At 41.8% G+C, this 26,877-nt stretch overlaps 1 protein-coding gene across 3 annotated transcripts in view; it reads left to right on the top strand.

Moving 5' to 3' along the window:
- The window catches only part of SLC25A21 (solute carrier family 25 member 21), a 448,630-nt gene that overhangs the window by 385,521 nt on the left and 36,232 nt on the right, over positions 1-26,877 (top strand). For all 3 annotated transcript variants that reach the window (XM_090033640.1, XM_090033638.1, XM_090033639.1), the window contains one exon: positions 26,121-26,187. In XM_090033640.1, coding sequence (XP_089889766.1) covers positions 26,121-26,187 — 67 coding nt within the window. The remainder of the gene's footprint in view (positions 1-26,120; positions 26,188-26,877) is intronic.

Genomic DNA, 26,877 nt, shown 5'->3' with positions numbered 1-26,877 from the left:
AGAGGTGTGAATGGAACATCACCTCACTGACAAAACCAGTCATGTACAGATCACAGACCAGGAAACCTGGGCCAATATTTATACTTTCACATGGAATTCATACTCCACTACTTCTACGAACTACAAAAAGTTACCATTTGTCCAAGCTATAAACTATTCCCCTTTCATCGGAAAGGAAGTTAAAATTAGCCCAAACTAAGCTATTCTTTCCAAAGAACGTTTTTGTTGGTATAATTGACATTTAAAAAAATCAAAACAAGAAATCTCTTGAGGGATAATGTTTGTTTTTTTAACGAGAAGGTGAAATGTTTTCTGTGATATTCATAATTCTCTGACATAGGAACTTTCCCTGCAGCAAATAAGTATACTGTAGTTCATATTTCTTAGTTTCTCAGAAAAATCCTCTGCAAGGAATTTTAATTTTCTACTTCCACAGCGTTGTGACACAAGACTGAAGAGAATGGAGCATGTGAAGTATGCTGCAGTATGTACAGCTGGTAAATAATTGTTCCTTGACAGTTATAAACAGAAACTTTCACAGATCAAAGAGATATATCCAAAAATGGACTTAGGATCTAAGTCTAACATTGGAGACCTAAAAATTCCCATTCCACCACTACCTATCCCTGGTGGCTCCTGGAGTCTGGAAGAATTTTATATTTAGAAGTTTGCAAGTTTCCTGGAATTTCACCTAAGCGCATAGCCATACCTACGCCACCCTTGCCTACATGCACACTCGGGGCATGATTAAGATCCAGAAACAAGGTGTTGCTTCAATTAAGTCCCCTGACAGTTTCAATCCAGTAAGTGGTCCAATAGCCCTCCTAATACATTGACAAGATAAGGGACATCATTGAATGCAGTTATGGCTGCAAATTACTTTTAAAAGCCAGTCTCTAGAGGGAGTTCCTTTTTATGTAAGGCTTGCGTAGAAAGTGGGAGACAGATTTGGAGAGATCAGGAATTTCTTCAAGCCTGAGAGAATTCAAAACAGCATCTTTCACCTCCCGCGGGCTATATGCTATGCTGCAGACGGGCAGTCTTCACTACTCCTACGGAGCCTGTACTACTTCACAGGAAAGAATTCAAGATACATTAGCACAGAGAAAGAGGTTAGGCACACAAGAAGGAGCATGTCTCTATCTTACTTGTTAGAGCACATGCTTGGGAGGAAGAAGTTATGTATTCCATTCCTGGTCTATGGATTGTTTCTACATTTTACGTTAAAACAGACCTGTCCAATTGGCTGTTTAGCTCAGGTGGTTAGAACATGGTGCTAATAACACTAAGATTGCATGCTTGACTCTGGTTGGACTAGATGATTTCTTAATGTGTCTTCCAGCCTTACTTCTCTAGGAAAACTATGATGATAACTAGCAGCCCATGAGCTTCCTGTGGCCCCCAAGCTCCCAGTTTGTGTACTGCTCTCTTCCTCTCCTGCCACATTACTAAAAAAGTAATGAGGAAAAGGAGCTGCAAATATGTGTATAAGCAGAATTTGATCATTAATGTTTTGAGTATTCTTGGTGAAAGCATTTGCATTGATAAAAAAAAGCTGAGCAAGGGGAGAATAGAGGATATCTTTAATTGGTTATTTATATATTTTCACTAAAAGTTAGAGCAGAATCTTTGCTCAGAATATTTTATTTATGAACTTTATTTACTTAGCTGTAACATTTCCTTTGGCATGTAGATTTATGCTGTACTTTTGAAACAGATGCTTTACAGAGATATTACATCACCAGTAACACAACTCATGCAGTATTGTTATCAAATAACCCTTAAGTTTTAGGCCTAGGTATCAGACAAAGTTAGCTAATTCCTGGGGGGGGTTTATAAGCTATTATTCTCAACATACTGAAGAACAGCAGAAATGCTTTAGCTAAAAATAAATATTCAATAGGCAATCACTGGTATTTATTTAAAAAACCCACCCCTCTGTACACCATGCTGAAGCCAAATGATTCTAGCTAAATCATTCACAATCTATGGACCTGATCCTGAAAACCATTATTTATGTGCTTTACTTCTAAGCAGTAACTGCCCAGTGAATCCAAGTCTCTGGGCTTTTCACTCAATTTTTACCTCAGTACAGGAATTTTATATGTGCAGTCATCTAATGCTAGAAATATTCACTGCTAATTTTATCCACCAGTTCTCTTAATTTTGCTTAATGGCTACCTACTGGTACTTTGTTGTATTTCAAACTTCTTTTGCTCTTAATCCTCTTTTAGAATTAATTTAATACATGAAAAATATGATAAATTAGTTCATCTCAGTGCTTTAATGTAGCTCTGTTTCCTGAAGGATTTGGTTGATGTTGTGTGTGACCTTCTATGGCAATGCCATAACCTTATCATGACATACCTGTCAGTGAAGGAAGCTTTTTTTACTGTATAAAAATATCTGTTATAGGGAATGGCTTAAAGAAGTACATACTTCACCTTGTAATTGGTTAATCTGTCAGTGATTTGAGACTAGGAGAATATAAATATCAAATAGTGTGTTGCATTTAGATAAAATGAGAGATTTGCAATCCAGTAATTCCCTGTGGTAGTGCAAGCAAGATGCTTTAAATATTCCCACTGGACTAGGAGCATTATTTCTGTAAAACTCATAGACTTCAAGAGCCGGAATAGGTAGGGTCCTGGGGTCACACCTGAAGTTGGGTAGTAGCATGTTCCATTACTGACTGAGTCATTGGGCCAGCTGTGTTTACATATCCTGAGCAATTCAATGTCAATGATCTTTATTCTGGTAACACAGGAGTATGCTGTACTTTGAATGCACAAGTAACATAGAAAAATCTATTATTGAACTATTGTCCAAAAATGACAATGACAAAAACAGGAGTATGAGGCATGATTTGTTTTCTTCATTCTTTGTAAGACTCATGCCTTTTAACTTGCTATTTTAAAATTAATATAACTTGTGGGCAATAATCAAATATAGAAAACTGAGCATATTAATATAAGCAGAGTCACAGTCAAGGCCAGATGGTCTATCAGATAATGAAGTACTACCTGGCAAGCCAACAGCCTCACCTACTTAGCACTGTGAAATGTTGACATATCAGTTACCATATTCATGAGGTGGTATGCACTGTACTTTATAAGCAGTCCCAGGAATAGGCTTTTTGATTCAGTGTTACCTTTTGGTAGGGGGAGGTAAAATACTATTATTATGGCAAAGTTATATAATATACACTACCATGTGAACCTCACATTAAGAAATCAATTGAATAAGGAAAACAGAGCAGGTTATATTCTGTTTTATGTCTAACCAAATGTAGCATAAAGCTGGGGTCAGCAACCTAAACCCACAGGCCAGGTCCAGCCTGTAAAGAGATTTTATATGCCCCACAACGGATGCTTGCCCAAGAATGCACCATCTAGCGGCCGCCTCCATCAATTGCTAACTCCAACCTACCATCTCCATTAGTTGCTGCCTCTGGCCCAAAGCTGTATTAATTCAGCCTACATCTAGTGAAAGGTTACCAACCCTTGACATAAAGTATCATAGAAAATGTGGAAACTGTTTGTCAGATGATTACAGTAATATATTAAAGAGAATATTACAACAGAAAAACAGGGATGTTGTTTACAATAAGAATCTCTATTTGACAAGCCAGTTTGTTTCCTCTTGTTATTAGTAACATTTGATGAGTGATTGTCAAGCTGTTGTCCAAGGATTATGTGTGGTCCACAGAACATTTGCTGGTGATCTACAGAGAGCTTGCTGGCCACATCATGCTGACTCTTCAATTCATATTCTCTTTGATTCATTTTCAGTAGCCATATTGCACTGAAGGTAGTTAAAGATGTATTCTTAATATTTTTCATGTTTACATTTTGCTATAGTCACCACAGTAATACTGCTTAGGCACTATTACGCATTAAGTTTAGTATCGCTAATATGAGGTACTGCATAAATGCACAGTAGCTGGCACTAATGCACAGTAGCAAAGGCACATGGTCTTTTTGTGCACCTCTGCTTAATGTGCAGCAGACTAATTCTACTGCGCATTAGCACAGTTTTTGCTGTAATGTGCTAATGGACAGTAGTATTAGTCACAAGTAGACATGCACCTTGATCATAAGACCTTCTGATGAACAAATTGGAGAAGTGTAGGCTAGACAAAATTACTATTAGGCAGATAGGAAACTGGCTTAATAGCTGCAAGCCAAGAGTGATTATTAATATGTTTGAATGGCAAAAGATTATGAGTGCAGTGCTACAAGGGCTTGTCCTGGGCTCAGTGCTGTTCAGCATCATTATTAAGGATTTTGATGAACAGAAAGCTTCTTGAGCAATTTTGCAGATTACATGAAACTGGGAAGGATTGCAAACATGCTGGACAATGGGGAGCCAAATTCAGAAAGATCTTGAGAGATTGGAAAGCAGGGCTGGAGCTAACAAGATGAAGTTCAGTGCTGACAAATGCAAGGTGCTACACCTCAGGAAGAATAATACAAAATACAGGTAAAAAATGTGTTTCACCTGATTGGATGTCAGCACTTTACAGTAGGATCTGGGAAACTTGGTACATCACAGTTTCAATATGAGTCTGCAGTTTTAATGCAGCCACACAAGACACGATTATGGTTTTGGAATGCATCAATAGAAGCATTAGGTACAAGACACAGGAAATGATAGTGCCTCTCTACTCAGCACTGGTTAGGCCTAATCTGGAGTACTGTTTGTCAGTTTGGACTCCATATTTTAAAATAGACATGCATAAGGTAGGGTCCAGAGATAGGTGGCAAAAATGGTACAGGGCTTGGAAGGCAAATCATGAGAGGAGAGGTTGAAAGAAATAGGCATGTTCAGTTTGTGGAAAAGACCCTTAAGAGGGGACATTATAATAGTCTTCATAAAGTCTGCAGCCATAAAGAAGAGGAAAAACACCTTTTCTCTCTTGCTGAAGAGTAGGACATGGACCAGTGTCTTGATGTTTTAGCAAAGTACGGGTATAGATTAGATATCCAGAAAAATGTTTTCACTGTTAGAACAGTGAAATAGGGAATCTATATCATTGGAGGTGTTCAAGAAGAGGTTGGACAGACATTGATGTGGGATGATCTAGACATGGCTATGCCTATGTTCTTCTAAGGGTGTTTCCCATGCTTCTGGGCTCTGCTGGTTGTTGCATGGGGCCAGAAGGGAATTTTTTCCCTTCCTGCTGGTACACTTACCTCAGAAACATTGGTTGTTAGCTGCAGCTAAGGCTGATGATTTTCACTGGGGTGTACTGATGCTTCTGCTGGGACCTAAACCCAGAGGTTCCTGGTTAGAGGGTCTTGCCCCTCTGCTCAAGGTCAGACCAATTGCCATATTTGAGATCAGGAAGGACTTTTACCCCATAGTCAGGATGGTATGGCCTGTGTGGGGTTTTGCCTTCCTCTGTAGTGAGGGGCATGGCCCTCTTCTGGGATCTCAAGTAGGGCTGTGCAAAACTTGAGTTGCTGATTCGATTTGGCAGAGATTTGGCCCAGTTCGGCAGCTGAATCTCCAAATCCAAATTGAATCAGGAGACCCTGTAATCTCTCCAAATTGAATCAGAACCCTCCAAATTGATTCAGAGAGATTCAGAAAGATTTAATGATTCAGACATAGACACAGCTTTAAATGTTTTTTCTACATACCTCAAGGTACCAGGTGGCTCATGAATGCTGAGATTCTGGGGCAGATGGAGAGACCCATGGGAGCGTGGGGGGGTCCCCAGCATGCTTGGCAGCGGACCCAGAACTAGACCAGAAGCACTTCCGGTCCACTTCCAGGTCTGCCAGGGAGTGCGCCAAGGACCATCCCCCCCAGTCCCTCAGCTTAGCAACTAGTGCCTCCTGGGTCTGGGGTGGGCACCCTGGGTCCCCCTGGGGTCAATCACTAAGCTGCCCCACCATTGCAGCATTCACAAGCCATGCCTGGTATCTCGCAGTATATAGAAAAAACATTTAAAGCTATGTCTCTGACCAAATCTCTGACTCTCTGAATCAGTATCGAATCTTCAGATTTGGCTTTAGCCAAATCAAATCAGGACAGTGATCCAAATCAACGAATTGAATCACTTGCCCAATTTGGGCTGAATCTGAATTGATTACAGCCCATTTCACACACCCCTAATCTCAAGTATATTTTAATAATCTTTGCAACAGCAGAGTGTTGGCTGCCATAGTCCCTGTACTTTACTTGCGGCAGATCAGGGTGTTATGTCTTGTGTTGTGTGGGTTGACTGTGTAGTTTTGCTTGTAGGTTGGACAATGGATTTGTATAGGTTGGTTTGGGTAGGGATGAGCCTTACTGTAGCAAAGAATTGAACTAGACCTCCACTGGTCCCTTCCTGCCCTACTTATGTATGATTCTATGAGAGGTGGAAGTAGTCTACATCTGTGACATCATTTATAATCTTTAATTTATGCTGATACAGTATACTCTATGACATTCAATAGCCACTGTCTTGGATTATTAGAGGTGAAAGAGTTCTGTCATTTATTTATGTCCATTTTTCAGTTATTACACCCAGACAATCGCAACCAAGAAAGACCATTTCACCTTCAAGTCCTCAGAGTTATTGTATTCAATATAAAGTACTTTTGGAACAAATTTATTCCAGTCAGCAAATTCAGTATACAGACTTGGAGGATCCATCAAAATAGGATGGATGGATGGTATCACTAGTCCCAGTTATTTTGGCAATGCCATTTTTCTGTGTGCCGGTAGATGACAGAATCCTGAATTTCCTGATCTGATCAGGTACCTCTCCACTATTCATCACCCTTCTCTCCCCCTCAGCCAGCCTATCTCTCACCCATTGACTCCTCAATCTACATCTTCACTGACTGCCTATCTTGTATGCAGACCAGCCCAGCTCCTGGCTTCTTTACTTTTCATTCCATCCAGGAAGAGCACACACCAACTGCTGAAACTTCCTTAGCCTGATGAAGGGTTTTTGAACCCAAAAGCTTGCTTAACATTTTTTTTCCAACTATTTAAGTTGGTCTAATAAAATATATCAGATTCACCCAAAGAACCTTGTCTGCCTGATCTGAAAGTAGCACTCATACACTTAGAGCACATTTTCTGAAATGTTATCAGTTGAAATCTTTTCTTAAGCTGACTTGGGCCTCATTCAAAGTCCACTGAAATCTACAGATAGAATCAATTTTATAACAGGATCAGACCATTAATATCTTGGAGTCTGAGAAGGAAGCAACAATAAAATGAAATAAAAAGGAAAAAAATGAAAGCAGGCACTTCAATTCAGTACTAACTTCTCTTCTTAGTGAGGATTTGGTGAATGCATGTAGCCAACAAAATTGTTGGGGTAGTGCATAATAAAAGCAGATCATAGTTAAAGAGTAATCTGAATCACCTGGTGAAATGATCATAATCCAGAAAGCGCACTTTGATACAACTAAATGCAGGTTGTACCAGCAAGACGGGAGACTTTGTCTTGGAAAAAAAAAGAAACGGAGAAGGAGTTAGAGTTCATTGTAGTTAATCATCTCAGCACAAAGTCTCAGGGCAGTGGTGTGGTAAAAAGTACTAATGGAATCCTTTGATATTTAACAAAATAAAGTATTAAATAAAAGTAAGGAAGTGATCTTACCTTTCTGCAGAGCCTTGTTAAAGTTGCTGCTTAACATACTTTAGGTAGTTCTGGTGTCCACACTCCAAGAAAGGCATAGAAACATTGGAGAGAGTTCACAAAATGTGATCTTGAAGCTGAAAAATCAGCTTTAAGATGTGAAGTTTAAGGAGGGTTTTTTTTGTTTGTCAAAAATAGATAGATGACTTGATCATGGTGTGTGGGTATTAGCATATGGAAGAAAATTATCCAATATTAGGAAACCCTTCAACCTTACTTATAAAAGCATAACAAGACCCCATAGCTGGAAAGTGAAGCTAGATGCACTGAACCTTGAAATAAACTTAAGTTTTCTGCAAAATATTTCCATTAAATATTGGCACAGCTAACTAGGAGATGTGGTAGACTCACCATTTTAGGCATTAAGATGAAATGAGGTAACTTTTAAGGAAAGATTCTGTTAATGGGCATCTCAGAAGCCCCAGTATAGCATATTTTGCTAGGCCTCTTCTTAAGATGCCACTTCTCCTACAACCTCTCAGTCTGGGTGACTGTATCCACAACATCAGCCTCAGCCCCTTTTGTGTTGTTGCCCCAAGGCTTTTTGCCAGACTTTTTGCCAGGCCTCTTGTCTTTCCCTCAGACCACTTTTGGGGGTCACTAGGTGCCTGCAAATCCCCTATTTCCAAGGGCAAACCATTTTGCCTCCATTCTGCCTTCTGTCTTAGTTAAGATCCAACAGTTTGGGCAGCCTCTTTTAATTCAAATATGCACATGGAGATTTCCTTGACAAGCTTTATCCTAAACGTGCTGTATGCCAGACGTTCCTCTGACAAGCCAGCCCCAGGAAAGATGCTATCTAAACGTAGCAGTCTTGAACACTTCCTCAGATTATGCTAGAATGGGCTGGCAGAACCTATACATTTATTATACTTTTAAGAAATTTGAATTTGCTTCAGACTGGGATTTTTGTTGTGGTGTGGCAGAGTCCTTACTTCATCTGAGACACTTGGCCCATCCCTGCATATAAAACCAAGACAATCTAGTGACTCAGCAAATAATCAAAGAGGCTGAGCTGCTCAATCTAAATGGATCAGTCAGTGGTGTGCCATACTCCTGACAAGAAACTTGGACCAAAGAATAACTTTTTTCACATCAGAGATTTGGACAAAATCCAACCTAATGCAATTTTGTTGATTTCATCTTGATCTTATGGCAGACATACTTCGGTCCATGAGGTTAGAGGATGCTTATTGTCACAGGATTTGCAGATCATATTGTTTTGGATTTTACCCAGGAATTTTTTTGGATTTTACCCAATCTTTCTTTTACCTTGTTAGAGCAAATAAATAAAACTCAGGTTATGCCCCTAACACTGAAGAGCACATTTTAACACATTAGTTGCCATGACAAAAACAAGCACTAAAAATGCAAAGTAGCTTTCCACATTTTTTAAATCTCTATTTTTGCGCCAGTGGAAAGAGAAATATTGTTCCCCAGAGAAGAATTAGCAATCATCTTGCAGATCCTTTGTTGATGTAGAATATCTTTGAGTTTCTTTTTTAGTGTATGGTTTAGTTCAGCATTTCCCAACCTTTTTCACCCTGCGGCATATTTGCATGGCCTCCCTCACAGCACACCGGCTGAGTGAAGCCAGGGGGGTAGTGAACAGCCGAATGCTGCAGACTGGGAGGGGAGGATGGAGGGGGGTGGCAAGCAGGGTGTAGCAAGTGGAGGGAAGCGGGTGGCACAGTGTTTGAATCAGTGGCTGGAGCCACGCTGCCCGTCTGTCTGGCTGTCCGCAGCAGCAGCAGAGGGGGGCGTGGCTCCAGCCCATAATGCCGCAGCATACTCAGATGTGCCTGATGCCACAGCAGTGTACCATGGCACACGGGTTGGGAAACGCTGGTTTCATTTCACAGTTCTCAAGGTTCTAAGTGAAAATAGGCAACTCTTCCATTTCATCGGTCCCTACTCCCAACGTGCAAACATCCACAAATGCCACAGATATTTTTTAAAATATGATTATTGAATCCATGACTTCCTTAGCAACTGAGACAAAAATGCAGTTTTAGCAATGGGAATATTTTCCATTGGAGCCTGTCTGCAAAGATTAAAATATACTGAACAGATTGTCCATTATCTGTGCATGATTTTTTATCATAAGTGCATTTTGAAATCTAAGAATTCTGTGTGCTTGGAGAGGTGCAGAGCTGCAGATGTTGCCACTGTTACAAAATTCACTACAATCTGCCACAGAATTTGGCCCAGATGTGCTATTGAATTACAACAATCCTGGTAATAGTGAAACTTTAAGCAGCAAGCACCAGATGTCCAGTAAAATGGTTAAACTAAGATCCAAGGCATTTTTTTTTACCACATCATCGCGAACGAATATGGAGAGAAAAGAATGAAAATTTTCAAGTAATACTTCATTATTCATCATAACTTTGAGTAGATTTGATGTGGTTGATTGGCTGTGATATAATATATTTTGGTCATAACATGACATATAAAGTCTATGTACCCAGAGGCTTAAATAATTTTGAAAATGTGAGTTAATCAGATAGAAATATGGAGTAGACTTGCAACAATGATTGTGTTTCAGTGCAAAGTAATATTTTGGCTTTACATGTGAGCATGTGTGGTATTGCCTTTTGATGGCTTGCCACAGAAGATAAATGAACTACTGTGCCTACCAAGTAATGTAAAGTTCTACTTTAGTTCATGTGGTTAAGAGCTGAAGTGGTACAGCTCTAGAGGCAGCGGCCACATTTGCTGCTGCTGCTGCTGCTGCTGTGTATGTGCGTACGTGCGTGTGTGTGTGTGTGTGTGTGTGTAATTGTGCCTATTGTAGGAAGAAAAAGTATTCATTACATTGTGGAACACTGCTTTATACTTTATGATTTTTTAGAGATCCATCTGTAGGGGAAGCCCCATAGACAACAGAAAGAACTACATTTCTCACTGTGCTCTCCACCGGTCTTACATGCATCTTTTTCTCTTGTTCCGTTTTGTTTTTTGTTTATTTGTTTGCATTATCATGTGTATATTTTGCACATTCATTAGCAGAATGTCAGTTTAACAAGCTTTAACAAAAACTGTATTAAGAGTATGTTTATATTTTAAACATTAAACCATGACTTATACTTCATATTCACTGAAACATAGTATATTACATTACTATATTAGTCTCAGAAAAGACCTGTTTCTTTGCTTTCTTTCATTCTTCATTTTTTGGTACTTTATTTACCCAGAGTTTGGATTACAAACTTTCACTTGAAACTGAACAAAGATAGGAAGAAATGAAGAGGAACACAAAGAACTCTAAGGAACATGAATTGATTAGAGCAGCATTGCCCAAACTATGAGGCACAGCCCACTAGAGAAGTGCTAAGGCTAGGGACAGACACTACACATAAACAGGTTTAAGTGATCAGAAACTGGTTTAAACCTGTAACAGATGTTCAGTGCACATAAAGCAGTTTGAAAATGTCTGAAACTGGCTTGAGATAAACCTGCTTGAATGTAGTATCAGACTTAACTAATTTGGGTCAAACTGGTTTATGAAATGTCTGTCCCAGACCCTTTGCTGGTTTGAGCTAAACCAGACACCCCCAGTATCCCAGCATGCTCTCTGGGCTGGGCAGGGCTCTCTGCTTCACAGCAGAGCTGGCCCCTCCTCTCTGATCTTCACCATGCACTGCTTAAGCAGAGATCCCATCCTCATCTCTCCTACAGCATAGACTGTAGCCAGCATGTGGTATGCTAGCTAGTGCTGTCTAAGGCAGATAGGATAGTGTCCGCTTAGTGCTTTTCGGAGGTAATCACCAGCTCAGCTGGTAATGTCCCTGCATGCCTTCTTTTGCAAGAAGCTGTTTATGAAGAGCTTGTAATGAGCTTTGTTTTCTGATGTGGTGCTAAATGCTGAGAACAGAGCTGAAAAATGCTCTGTTATCAAGGGGGGGACCCCTGCCGAATCACAGTGTCCTGCTGGGGCCTGGCCACACCCCCACTCAGCTCCCTGCAGAAGGGAAGGGAGGGCTGTTGTAGCACCCCAGGGCTTCTAGCCTGGGCCACTGCAGGTATTTCTGGGATGTTTGTCTGGGTTACAAACCAGTTTAGCCTAACCAGGTTAGACTAACCTGCAAAGATTGAATCAATTCAGGCTCAGGCTTTTTTAATGTCTGTCTCTAACCTAAAGGCTCCTGAGGAGGTACAAACCCAGAAGGGCCATGGTGCTGAGGAAGTGGCAGCAGTGAGGGAAGTGGCAGTAAGGGTGGGGAGACAGGGAATCAAGTGGCAGCAGCAGTGTGGGGAATGACAACAATTGCTGGAGTGAGAAGTAGGAGGCACATGCTTCAAAAGAGAACATGTGACCTTGAAAAGGAGTCTAGCTTTCCTTGAAGTCACTTAGAGCTCTCACTCAGAAATTACTTTTCTCACAAAGTGCCTGATCTGAAGGCTATTAAAGGAAAAAAACCCAAACATTTCTATTGACATTAGTGAGTATTGGATCAGGCCATAAGAACCCAGATTGATTATTCACTTTGACCTAAGAAGAAACATTTTCTAATTATTAAAAAAAAATCCTCTTTGGAGGAGCAAAATGTTGCAGGATATTAAAGCAGAGAAAAAAAGTGAACTGCTGCTCCCAGAATTGGTGTTGTGCAAGAGCTATAGATTCTAGCATTGCCATGTCATTGCAGAGAAAGCTCAGAGCTGTGCTCAACTTTGTAATTAGGATTCACAGGATCCATACAAGGATTTTGCTCTGACCCTACACCTTCCTGTGAGTTTTCAGAACACTGAAACAGAGGGTAAAGCTCTAATCAAAATTGTGGAAGTTTTCCTGGTTTTGTTTCCAAACCTTATGAAGCTGCCAGTTTCACATGGTTTCAATACAAAACCATAAATGAGCCAGATTCTTCTGGAACTGCATACAGGTGTGTTCTGAAGGCTCACAAATATTTGCAAGCCTTTCAACTGATATGAGTGGTTTTGATCTCATAACAAAATACAGCACTTGGATGAATCCAACAGAGTAAAAACATCATGCATTTTCTTGGTAAATCCATCAGGAGCCCTAGTGTACCTTCTTCTTCAGAATCAACTGTAATTATAAAAGAAAACATTTCATTTTGATCAATGCACACACCCTAGGCATGCAGGGCTGCTTGGGACCTGCATTTCTTTTTAAAATCGTGGGTTTGCAAGAAAACTGAAGTTGTTACTTTGCAAAATAATGCAAAAGGATTCTTAAATTTTTGCTGATTTTACTGTCTGTGGAGAAGATCTTTTTTGCATATCTCTAAATCAACACTGTAAAATAACAGGTAATTACTTAGTCATGCCTAGTGAAATAATGTTTATATTGGCTTTGTAATGGTCTGTGATGATGGCGAACAAGGAAGCACTGTCGTGGTTAAAAACAGCAGTTACACTTACAGACTGTGAGATCATTGCAAATGCTGTTCAGAATGATAATCTGCTGCTAACATAGTTTAAGTATAAATGCACAAAGTTGATTACTAAGCAAGCTTAGTCAAATGTTTGTGAAGCATCTGGGTAACTGATATCAAGGAACAGAAAACTGAGAAAAAAAGATAGAGTAGAAAGGAAAAATGGATTTAACCCAAATAGACCTGCATTTGGAATAGTCTCTCTTTTAGAAAATTAGTTATCAGCTCAGGTAATAAAAATATACAAGAGCACTTAAATAAAAAAAAATCCGTAATGCACGCTTCTGAATAGCTCATGATGATTGAACTTAGATTGCTGTATAAAATATTTCCTGTTGCAGTTTGTTGAATAAGATATTGTAGGAGTATTTAAGATTTATTTAAGTTTCATTTTGGTTCAATTTTATAGTTTCATAGTTTCTAGGGTCAGAGGGGACCTGAGCAGATCATCTAGTCCGACCCCCTGCCATGGCAGGAAAGAGTACTGGGGTCAAATGACCCCAGCAAGATGTTCATCTAACCTCCTCTTAAACACCCCCAGGGTAGGAGCCTGCACCACTTCTCTTGGAAGCTGGTTCCAGACCCTAGCCACCCTGACGGTGAAGTAGCGCCTCCTGATATCTAGTCTGAATCTACCCTCTGCCTGCTTGTGACCATTATTCCTGGTCACTCCTGGCGGTGCTTGGGGGAACAGTGACTCCCCCAATGCCTGCTGGTCCCCCCTGACTAGTTTATAATAGGCCACAAGATCCCCTCTCAGCCTTCTCTTTTGGAGGCTGAACAGGTTCAGGTCCCGTAGCCTCTCCTCGTAGGGCCTGCTCTGCTGCCCCCTGATCATACGAGTGGCCCTCCTCTGGACCCTCTCCATGCTGTTGACATCCCTCTTGAAGTGCGGTGCCCAGAACTGGATGCAGCACTCCAACTGTGGCCTGACCAGTGCCGCATAGAGGGGGAGGATCACCTCTTTGGACCTGCTCGAGATGCATCTGTGGATGCATGCCAAGGTGCGGTTGGCCTTCCTGACCGCATCCCCACACTGCCGGCCCATGTTCATCTTGGAGTCAGTGATGACCCCCAGATCACTTTCCGCCTCCGTGCTGACAAAAGGGGAGTTCCCTAACCTGTAGGTATGGTGCCGGTTGTTCCTCCCGAGGTGCATCACCTTGCACTTGTCTGTGTTGAAACCCATCCTATTCTCGTCCACCCACCCTTGTAACCTGTCTAGGTCTGATTGTAGCCTGTTGCACCCTTCCAGTGTGTCCACATCCCCCCACAATTTAGTGTCATCAGCAAATTTGAACAAGGTGCTTTTTACCCCCTCATCCAAATTGCTGATGAAGATGTTGAACAGTGGGGGCCCGAGGACCGAGCCCTGCGGAACCCCACTGCCCACGTCCTTCCAGGTTGAGAAGGACCCATCCACTACCACCCTCTGGGTGCGGCCCTCCAGCCAGTTGGTGACCCATTTGACTGTGTGGGTGTCTACACCACAGCCCCCCCATTTCTTAATGAGAACGGGGTGAGAGACAGTGTCAAAAGCCTTCTGGAAGTCCAGGAAGATTATATCCACTGCTACCACTGCATCTAATGATCTGGTGATCTGATCGTAAAAGGCCACCAGGTTGGTCTGACAGGACCTGCCACTGATGAACCCATGTTGGTTGTCCCTAAGCATGCAGTCCCCTGCTGGCCACTCCTGGATGTGTGCCAGCATAATTTTCTCGAACAGCTTGCCTGGGATTGAGGTAAGACTAACCAGCCTATAGTTTTCCAGGTCCTCCTTCCTGCCTTTTTTGAAGATGGGGACCACGTTGGCCCTCTTCCAGTCCTCCGGTACCTCACCAGAGCACCATGAGTGCTCGTAAAGTTGTGCCAGGGGACTTGCAATGACCTCGGCCAGTTCCTTTAGAACTCTAGGGTGGAGATCATCCGGGCCGGCTGACTTGAATACGTCTAACCCCTCCAGAAGCTCCCTAACTAAATCCTCGCTAACCCGTGGCCCAGGTGTGCCTCCCCCGGGGCCCGAGGGGGGCTCAGCAGGGAGGTGGCTGTTCTGGTCCCTACTTAGGAAGACGGAGGCAAAGAAATCGTTAAACATGTTAGCTTTGCCGTCTGGTGTGATGACAAAGTTTCCCATGGCGTCCTGCAAGGGCCCCACATTACCTGGGACCTTCTTTTTACCCTCTATGTATTTAAAAAAGGATTTCTTATTGTCCTTAATCTGGGAAGCTAGCCCCAGTTCCATCTCTGCCTTGGCCTTCCTAACTACCCCCCTACATCCCTGAGCAACTACAGAATAGTCCTCTCTGGTGATGTACCCTTCTTTCCATTGGGTGTAAGCCTCCTTTTTAGCAAGGAGACATTCCTGGATGCTTTTGGTGAGCCACAGAGGCTTGTGTGCTCTCCTGCTCCCTTTGATCCTCGTTGGGATTACTTTCCTTTAGGCTTGGAGGATCGTCTCCTTAAGGAGCGACCACTCTCCTTGGACACCTGGCTCCCCTCCCCTCCGGGACCTCAGCGCTTCTCCAACCATCCTCCTTAGCTCGTTGAAGTCCTCCCTCCTAAAATCTAGGGCCGCTGCCTTACTGCATGCCTTTGCCACCTTGCGTTGGATGGTGAATTCCAGCAGGCGATGATCGCTGTCGCCCAGGTGGTCGAGCACCCGCAGCCCCCTCACCAGGTCATCACCCGTGGCTAGCACTAGGTCCAACAAGGCGTCCCCCCGGTGGGACTGTGCACCTCCTGGGTTAGATGGAGGTCCTGCACTCTGGCCAAGAACCTACATGAGCATTCAGACCTGGCTGACTGCTCTTCCCAGCAGATGTCTGGGAAGTTCAGGTCCCCCATGACTACCACATCCTTAGCCTTCACTACGTCTGTGAGCTGACCCAAGAATTCCTGGTCAAGCTCTTTTCCCTGGTTGGGAGGTCTGTAGTAGACTCCCACCGTTAAGTCCCTTTCGCCTGAGGTAACAACTTTTTCCCACTGAAGAAGCAAAGTGTATAAAGGGATCTGATCGAAAGAGTGGGTTCAGAAGAAAAAGAAAACATTTCAAAAGTGATACTCAAACCCTCTGAGGTAGGTCTGCTGCTCAAACAACACGCTGCAAGGTTTTAAAAAAATATGTAACTCAGTAAGGACTACCACATTGGTGTGTCACCACTGAAAGCCAGATAGCATTACTTTCAAAACAAAAACTTTGTATTGCAGTTGGGGTGGCAGGTAGGGAGGGATCACACCAAAAATAAAAGTAAGTTTCTAAATAATCAATAATAATAATAATTACAGCTGGAGGATTCTCTCTCTTTCAACTCTGCATGTTGACCTGTAGATCTAGTTGCAGAAGTTACTTGCAGATTTCTGCTCCAGAAGCATACAGTATTACTCCAACTTAACAGCTGGCATAAAGAATGTCAGTCTAAACTTTTGCTACTGCAAACGTGATATAATGGTTAAGTTACCCTTCCAGCACCAAAGAGGTAACTTTAGTTGGAAATCTTTAGCTAACTACAGGTTAGAGATAGTATTAGTCCCACGCTACATAAGGCACTTATTTTTAAGGAGTATGTTTAGTTCAGTCTTTGTCCCTCCCTTCTCGTCTCCTCTCCCTATACACCCCAAGATGATGCAAGGATTGTTGTGGATGATACCTTTTGTTGGACTAACTATATAGTTGAGAAAGACATAGGCAAGCTGTTGGGTACGTCTGTACCCTTCCTCAAGTCTCAGAATGAATGATCACAGAAAAAAGATTTAGTTTTGAGGATAAAGAAAGGAAGCTGTGACACTAGCCCTATGTAGGTACTAAACTGTAAGAACGTTAATTATTCAAGTACTCTATTTCTTGCTGCAAGGAATGTAGAACTCACTAATAATATATTTATCTGATAGCATATTAATTTTCTGCGTAGAGGGACTAGCACTATCTGAAGCATGTTTCTCTTAGGGCAATCAGAGATTCAAAACAGAATTTGGTTTCAATGGCATGTACATGCCGCAAATGTCTGTCTCACATTTGAGGTAGCTATGTTCATTGTTTTGGATTTCCTTGCACAGCTGTGCAGTAATGGACTTTGCTCCCAAGACATGTTTGCATACCACAACCCTCTGCTATGTGGAAATCAAAGTGAGAATATGTGCATGTTCATCTTACCCTTTACTAGCTAACTACAGCAATGAAATGTACAGCTACCAAGTTCTCTAAGAACATATGGCCCTATATTGTATTGGCACACATCAGGGAAAAAGTTATGACTGTTATGGTTTACTTTTAGAGGTGCTATGAAGGAAAAAAGCAATAACAGTACCCCAAAGTACAAAGTTTTAGAATGTGTCATGAAATGAATCATCGTTTACAAATTAAACACACGTATATTTAAGAGTATCTGTTTTTTACAATTCAGAGTGATGCTTTTAAGGAAATAGGTAAGTTTTAAAAAATAAGATTTGAAAAATTCTGCAGCAAAATCATTTTTGTTGAAAAATACTACAAAAATATTGTGGGCTTAAGTTGGTCTACACATTTGTTAGTGCACAAGATCGCAGTAACAGTTTTGCACCTGCAGCTATAGTTGCTTGCAGTTCAGGTTATCTAGAGATCTACGTCACCAATCGCACCTGCAAATTAGAGAAATCTAAGTAACCTAAATTACAAGCACAAATAATTGCAGGTGCAAAACTATGCCCGCAGAAATGGAGGCTGATGTCTAAAAATCTTAACTATCTCATTGTAAATTATGCACTGTATTATGGAGCCAGAATACTCCTGGGAGCATCACAAATCCATATAATGACTCTGAGTGCCTTTTGGATCTCTGATTTAGCCAGCAGATGGGAAAGAATACAAGTGGTAGAGAACTCCCTGGTGACTCCACATGTGGATACTGAAGAGAATAAGTTATTTTAGTGAAGACCGGAATTAACTTGCAATCAAAAAATTTTCCTCCCCAATCCAAACCTATTAGATGAGATAAAATAGGCCAGTGTTGTAATTTCATTAACTCTCTGTTAGTCAGAGAAAGGTGTATCCTTGATGCAAATATGAAAATTGGTCAAGTGTGATGACTTTTTTTTCTAATAGAGGATGGCATCAGAGATTAACAGAGGGAAATGTTGTCAACTCTTTAACTGTATAAATGACATGCTAAATTTCAGAGACCTGCAGTAATGATTGACTATCGCTTTAAGACATTTGCTATCATCTTTGATGGAAAGTGCCTAGATAAAAGTATTTTATAGATAATTGTCAAATCCTTCGTTACTTTGTCTTTAAACATTCAAGGAAATAACTCTGTCAAACACACAGATAGTTGAACTGCTAAAAACTTATGTATAAGAGCCTATTTTTTCTCTGGTAACTAATAGCAATAATGAATCATTTTCTTACATTCTTTAGCTTAAATAGATAGGTGTGGTGCAATTTTAAACTAGTGACTGCTTCCTGTTGTACCAGTTATGCAAAAGGCAATACTGTTAGCAGAAGGGGAAAAAAACCCTAAATTCTCTTCTAGTGTTTGAACAGCTAAAACTCATACTGAACAAATGGAACACTCTGCCAGTTTGACAATCTGAATTGTAATGAAGAATTTTTCTGTTTTAGAAGCTTTAGGCAAAGTTGTTTTGGCATGTCTGTAACTTGTTCCTACTGCAAACAGAAGGACAGAGAAAAGCCTATTGTAGGATCAAAAATCTGTAAAGTTATAAGAAATGAGACATTTAAGCCCATTCTATGGCCTAGTCAGTGATTATAATCCAGACAGATCTGCACAGACCTGATCCAACTCCCACTGAAATTAAAAAGACTCCCTTTGATTTCCTTGGGAGTTGCACCAGACCCTAAGGTCAGATCCTTAGCCTGAATGAACCAATGTAACTCTACTGAAGTGTGTGGAGCTATGCCTATTTACGTTAGGGAGAGGAACAGAAATTACAAATAAACCAGTATAAGTGATCAGAAACCAGTCTTAACCTATAACAAAACAGAAGTTCAGCACACATAGACCAGTTTCAAAATGGCAGAACCCAGTTTAAGATAGACCTGGGTGGATGTAGTATCTGATTGAATCAGTTTAGGTTAGACTGGGCTATCAAACTTCTGTCTCAGATCCCTTCCCAGCACAAGTTACCTTGTGGTCCCCCAGAATCCAAGGATACCTTGCAGCCCCCAGCTAGTCACCCCCACAGGGTGGGTGGACTAGCCTGCACCACAGCTGTCTGACCAGGGCCGCCCTCCTGCCCTGGGCTGTCACAGAGCTGAGGCAGCAAAACCTGCATTCTGCAGGTCTGTGTCCTGCCTGTTCTTGTCAGCCTGGCAGGATGTGGGGGGAGGAAATAGAGCTCCCCCCATCTCAGCCCCTGCCCCCAAGCCCTGATCAGTGAGGGTTGCCACCCCCTGAACAGCTGTGCCAATGCGAGTCACTGAGGCACAGGAGGAGGGGGGCCCCTGAGCCCAGGTCTGCCCAGCTGTGTGGCAGGGAGGGGGATAAATGGGAAGGGTTAAACTGCTGGGGTCTGCTTTTCTAGCCCAGATAGCAGCAGCTACAGGCATGGCAGCAGCCAGGCAGGCAGTTTTACCTTTTGCTGGTTGCTCCCTGGGACAGACAGCCTGGGCAGCCACAGAAAATATGAGGGAAGGGGGAAGGTGAGCAGGAATCTGGAGTGCTGGGGAGGGTGGGGGGCAGTGGGCCCCATCCAGGCCAGCAGGGAAGGGAAGCGGACCCACGCTTGGCACCAGAATGGGGGCTCCTTTCACCTTCTCCCTGCAAGTCAAAGACTAGCAGAGGGCAGGACTCAGCATCCAGCTCAGGGGGATGGTGGGGGGGTGGGAATCATGCTCAGCACAAGGGCTTCCTGCAGCTGGCCAGACCCCAGGTTGGAAGGGGCCTGGGTTGGGGTAGGGGGAACCTCCAGAAGCATGGGGCTCCCCTCACCTGGGCAGTCCCAGGCTGAGCACCAGGACAGGAGTTTCCTTCCCTTTCCCGCAGGGGTTGGGGATGTATGCCAGACAGCCAGTAGGGGATGGCCCCAATTGGCTGGGCTTGGTAATGGCCAGCAGACTGGGAGGTGTACTCAAGCTCTCAAGCACCTTCTGCCTTCTGGCCTGGGCCAGTGCAAGCATATGCTTGCTTTTCCCAACTGAGCACTGAATGTGAGTTCACTTCCTTATCAGTTCACTCTAAACAGCTTAGAGAAACCTGCAAAGATTGGATCGATTCCACCTCGGGCTTTTTGACTGTCTGTACTTAACCGAACTGAAGATCTGGACTGTAGCCTTGCCAAGTCATGGAAGGTCATGAATTTCAGTTCCATGCCAGACTGACTCTTCATTATTAAAATCATACATTTTATGATAAGTTATTTTTAATCATATCAGCCTTCTATCCTTGGCTCTTTTTAAAGCATTTTGTATGGGTTTGGGGTTGTTTTTTTAAATGTATGGCACATTCAGAATAAGTGGAATCTTCCACTTCAAGCAATGTACAATGAGGTTTTTATAAGCAAAAATACAAGCAATTTAGGAGAAAAGCCAGAACAAGATGTACATTTTGGAACAATTGAGCATGGTGTGAGGTACAGAGTAGAGATTGGACTTTGTCCCTACCGGATTTTTTTTAAGTATGCAAGTATAGCATAACAAAAAATAAACACATAGGCTGCTTATACATAAAAAAAACAAAAACAAAATGGTACTTTACTTTAAAGTCCACACACCCATGCACCAAGGTCAGCACATGCCCAGAAGAGGCAAGGCATTACTTGGACCCAGCTCACCCAACATCTATATAGATCAGGCGCTTTAGTGGGGCTTTATTTGTGCTTTTATTAGATACAAGTGCCAAAAAACCTTGCTAAAACACCCAATCTATACAGACACTGCAGAGCCAAGTCAAAATAATGTGCTACTTCTTCTGGGAAGCACTTTTTCTTTCTTCCATGTCTGTGAGTGCCCATAAGTAACATATGGGGTATGTCTTACATGTACAATCTGAGTGAAGGCTCACATTTAGCACAAACTTTGATCAAAAGTTAACAGAAGTTAAGTTAGCCTCCTTTTTCTAGGCTCACTTTTCACAATTCTAGATAGCAGAAAGAAAGGTTCAGGTTTCCTATCTCACTATCTCTGGTGGAGCTTATTTTTAGCTCATTAAATTCAGAGCCAAAAATTAACAATGGTTTTGAATAAAAGGTTGAAAGGGATTAAAAATCATGGAAGATAGATTGGTTTCTGTGCAAGAATAACAGTCACGTGGACGATGGCTCACAATAACTTCATAATGTGACCCATATGCTGTAAATATTATGATGTCTGTGATTCTGAATAAATTAAATAAATGGATGCTGATTATTAATCTATTTGTTGGCTAATCCAGTGGTTTCTGAGCCAATTCCTCAGAATTTTTTCTGGAGTACTTGAAAAGCACATTTCATTGATATTCTCGCTCCCTCTGAGATCACTCTTGTCGCTATTATTTCTTTGACTTCTGTTGATTCCTCTATTTCTTGTATTAAGGACCTTGGTTTCCTATACCCTTATAAGGTTACAGCAGTGGTATTATATCATCTTTCCATACCTCGTATGTAGTTTTCAAGCTCTTCCTGTATTATGCAGAGCTCTGAACTATATTTCCAAAATGAAAAAATGCCACAAAAGTAATGTGTTCCTTTTCAAAAATATAATCATAGCACAATGTTCATAGTATTACTGTTAGGATTGTGTTAACTATTAAAACATTATAGTACCTTGTTTATGGCTGCTTATAATCAAATTTTATTTTACATTCCTATATCCTACAAGTGGTAGGGATTTGGATGAATGGAAGCATGTATAGTACACGGAAAAATGTCCTAAGGTCAAATAAATGCCAAGGTACTTAAGCTAGCAAACACATCTATTAGCCTGTAGTATTGATTACTGGTATCTTTAGTATTGATTATTGGTACTGAAATTTTACTTGTCTGGTTTGTGGAATTATGAGATAGATATCGTAGCACTAACTCTGGGCACCATGGCTAGATACAGACATTATACTTAGTGTGCTTTAAGCATGCAGTAAGTACTTTGCAGCCATCACAGAACAGACATGGCACATAAGATGCTTTAAAAATGGCAGATCTCATCCTAAGTTAACCCTGGATGGATATGTACTAACCTAAAGTACTTTCTGCTGGAGTGCTTTGTTGAACTTCTGTGCCAGATTCCATCGAGAGTTACCTTTGAGCGCAATCCCATTATCCAAAGTGGTGTTGCACAGGGCTGCACTCTAGCCTTGGGCAGAGAGCATTTGCTCTGCACTTGCCTGAGCCAGCCCTGCCTCCCCATCTTTCACTGACAGCTTCTGATCCCAGCCCCACATACAGCTTAGCAGTGGGGGATGTGGCATGAGTAAAAGGGGGTTTCTGCCCTTGCAGCCACCCTAGCCCAGTAGTGCCCTCCAGGCTGGCCATAGGTGGTGGGGCTGTGGGGAAAGGAGTACAGGACCTCTCTCCTGGCAGTAACCCTGGCCAGATTGCGGCATACCACTGCTTGACTAGAAGGGGCTGTGTCCCCACAGCGGCTCTGACTAGGGCTGCTGCAAGGGAAGGATGCTAGGGACCAGCTGAAGTCACACTGAAGCTTCTAGTTGTTGCTCTCAAGAGGTGGTGGAAGGGAGCCCTCCTCATGCAGACCCAGCCTAATCCACACTTCAAACCCTAGCCAACAAGTTGCAGGAGAGCCGTCACCGGGGGGAGTGAGGGGACTCTGTTACTCTCCTGTTTTCCCCCCCCAGCTGGCAGGAGGATGGGGTGAAGCTGGGGAGAGGGGCCACTCTAGCATCCTCCTAGGAGGCATGTGGGAGCACCCCCAGTGGCCAGTGTGAGCAGGCTGCAAGTTCCCTCCACTGAATAGAGAACACTTGTTTATTTGGCTCTTTAACTTATTGCACTCTGAATAAAGTGTGGTAAGTTAGAAGGCACAGACAAACATGCCAATTTCTGTCCAATCTGGCCCCAGAAAGAGGTCTACAGCCCTGACAAAACACAAATGCATGGCTGCAGAGCACTTTAAAAGGCCAATGTCATGACAATCTGAACCCTAATTGCATGGGGGCACATTAATTTGTGCCTGCATGCACCAGGAGCAATGCTCAGCTGATGCCACCCAGCCCTGTTTCTAGCAGTGTTTACAGAATGGGAGAGGGGAGATAAGTTTTTTCTGGGGATTCCCCAGCCATGCTGGCGTGTGGGGGGGATGGATTTTCTCCCCCACCCCCACCCCAGTTGGAGGGGGCTCCAATCCATTCTCCCTCCCACTCCAGTTTGGCTGGGGAATCTCCAGAATGGACCTCCCTACCCATCCTGAGGCAGCACCAGAGCTACAAGGGGAGGGGCAGAGTTAAGGGAGAGGGTGCATGTATGCACCCTCTCTCTCTGAATCAGCTCCCTCCACCCTCCCGGCACAGCAGCTAATGTCCGTTAGCTCAGGAGGATCTGTCTAACTCATGGTGTTTTGGCAAAGTGCCATGTGTTAGACCAGGGAGCTGCATTTCTGTCTGCACCCAGAGTGCTTACACCAGGGGCTTTTTGAATATCTGTACGTAGCCCATGTGTCAGTGAAAGCTTTACTCTGTTAAACTGGTTTTGACATTAAAAAAAGACAAATCTAGAATGTATCCTTATTAGGCTAAATGTTTGCTTTTACCTCATGTTAGTGATCATATGGTAACATGTAACATGTAATCTCTACAAGTATTAACAGTCCATTGTCAAGCCATCAGGGTTCCTAGAATTTACCTCAAACTGCTCACTCGTTAAAAATACAGCTGCCTTGTTTTCAGTAGAATATTACCTTGTGTTAGGAACAAACTCTTAACATGTTGGCTTGCACACAGTAGGACCATACTTTGATTCCTATAGAGGGTAAAGATGTAGGTAATTTTTACCACATTTGAAAATGCTTTTCTCCATTACTAAATGATTCTCTTCCCATCCCACATAAACTAATATGTCCTCAGGGTGCCTTTGATTTTATGAATTCACATTACCAAATCCATATAACCAAAATAACAGAGCCATGAAACCTTAGTCTTTCTTTTAAATTCTGGGATTGTGCTGCAGAAGTAAAGGCAGAATAGGGCCCTAAAGGTACTTAGTGTCATTGTTTCAATTACAGAACTGTGTGGATAAGAGACTTGGATTTGACAGCAATAGAAGAAAGAGAATATTATATGCATGCCTTCAATCAGCTTTGTATTAGATCCTTAAAGGGAAAATTATGTGGAAGACAGGGGAAGAAAACAACAAACTAAGCAAGATCCCAATTTCAATATAATTTGGAGAAAATAACTGATTTGGGTTGGTCATATTGCCAGGATGGATGACTCAAGGCTTCCAAACAAGAAATGGAAACCAGAAGGATGCCTAAAGCCTGAAAGAAGAACAAATTGAGAAGATATGATTGACTGTAATGTTTCAAAATCAACTATTCCAAAGATGAGTTTGGGCTGGTGCCCAGAATACAATTGAATGGTGATGTTCATTTAGATCTTCAATGCTAAAGCAAAATAAAATGTTGAAGTTGTGTTTCTGTTAGAGATTTACTTGTTAATTCTTTCCAATTTCTCCAAACTGTGGATCTGATGTCACTTCCTCCCTCTTCTGTTGCATGCTTCAGTGATTATTGTTGCAGCTCTATAATTTTGCTGAGCACAAGTTTTTTGATGAAAATCTAAATCCAGGCGATAACATCTTTAACTGTTACATGTCACTAGTCAATTAATGGCTTTGAAAGATTTCACATACCATGTATAAATGGACTGATGCAGTGTTATTGATCAAGGAAAAAGAAAAGGATAAAAAATAAAATCCTTACATCCACACATGCGTTTATTGTTTCTTGCTGGTTTTAGAACCACCCACATTTCCATTATCATCACATTAGTGTTTTGAGTTTTTGCAAATGAAATACTTGAGGTTTTACATGATTGTACATTTTAAGTGCATTGGTTGTAAGGCATTATTGGAAAAAACTGACTGATTTCATTATCTTCATCTCAGACAAAGTTTCTGAGACAGACTGGGTGCATCTGCACGTGATATTAATGTGCCTGAATAAACTTTAGTGCAGTTGTGCTGAAGTCAGCTGCTCCCAGGTGCAGTGTATTTATGTGTGCCTGGGACTGCAGCAGTTTGAGCTGAAGCAGTTCTGGGTGCACGTGAAGCTGCTGTGCCTGGGAGCAGCTGACTTGGAGCAGGAAGCCCTGGGGGACCAGCCCTAGGCCCCAGATGGCAGTGTCAGGCAGCAGAGGGGCTGGCTGGGGCACAGGGTGTTACAGTGTGAGGCTGGCCAGCAGGAAGCCCCCTCACTGTAGCATCCGTGTGCCCCAGTCAGCACCAGTCACAGTCTAAATGTGCTTTTGGGTGCATGTAAGTACTCCACCATATGAATTCTTACCTAAATATCCTACTTAACTATCCTATGGAGGAGTTAAATAGTTTACTGTGCCCTAAAATGAGCATACATGTAGACTGTGATGCTTTACTGTGGAGCTAATTAGTCAACTGCGCAGGAAAGTGAACATGTAGGTATGCCTACTGTACATTAGACAAAACTCTGCTAACTGACTGAAGTTTGAGCAGTGGATCAGATTCAAATCACGGTCATTTCCATTTCTTCTTTTTTTATTCTCTTACCGTGCTAACTCTATCAGGCCTTGTCACTCACTCTCATTCTTTTTCTACCCCAAATTAAATGGCAAAACAAAATGCAGTATCTAACTAATCAAAATGCCCAAATTAAGTGTTCTCTGTTTAACTTCCCTGGACTGGAAGACATTATAGTTTATCTAATACCCACCTATTGGATCAGGTTCCTCACAGAATGCACTTTTCTAGTGTCAGCATTTGCTGCTGACAGTTGTTCCACCAACATGCAGTGGAATTGGTAGCTATGTGACAAAAAGTAGTGCTTCTTTACTGACCATGAGAGTTGTTCTGAATTATTGGGATTGCTCTGAGATTAGTTGCCTTACCCAGAAATGAAAATATGCTGTCTAATGCTTACGTACAAAATCTTTTGTTTGTTTTTTAAATAGGTTATTTGGTTTCTACAAAGGCATACTTCCTCCTATTTTGGCAGAAACACCAAAAAGGGCAGTGAAGGTAAGGCACTGTATTTCCTTCTTTTAGAAATGTGTTACAGTAAGTCCAACAGCAATGGCTCTAAAACATGAATTTTCTTCCCACACAAGAAATGTGCTGATTGACACTGAATCCCATGCTAAGTTAAACAGTGATTTTCACTCAGAAGAAACTTCCATTGATAACACTGCACATTTTGCCTGATTAAGAACAGCAGGAACATGACTTTAATTACTGGGTTATAGCTGAGTGGTTTGTATGAAATCATGGAAGAACAAATTATGACTAGAAGGAATAGTTCAATTTCATGTTTTTTTAATTTTGGGTAGATGTTTTTTATAAATTCTTTGTGAGATACAAATGAATTAATACTAGGAATATGTTAACAAATTAAAGCGTTCATGAAGGAAACTTTTCACAGTAAATATTCATTAAGTGAGGTGGAGCACTATGTCAAAGCACCTCAAGTACCCCCTTCCTTGTAGTTTCCCAGACTTTAAGGACAATAACCCAAAAAACCCAAGGCATTTTGTACTCTTCCTTTATTAAGTATATTCATGGACAAAACTCCCTACAAAAATATACACTCCAACAAAAATAAATTAATACTGACTGACCTATTGAAGTCATTCACTATTTTTATTTTTATTGGTTCTAATTTTTCTTACTTTGTGATATTTTATACCAGTTTTTACACTACTATAATAGCAT

This window comes from Crocodylus siamensis, chromosome 2 (assembly GCF_052110815.1).
Source record: "Crocodylus siamensis isolate JL-2025a chromosome 2, ASM5211081v1, whole genome shotgun sequence".
Taxonomy (NCBI): domain Eukaryota; kingdom Metazoa; phylum Chordata; order Crocodylia; family Crocodylidae; genus Crocodylus; species Crocodylus siamensis.
Note: the sequence above shows the minus strand (reverse complement) of the source record. Positions and strands in the feature narration are given on the sequence as shown.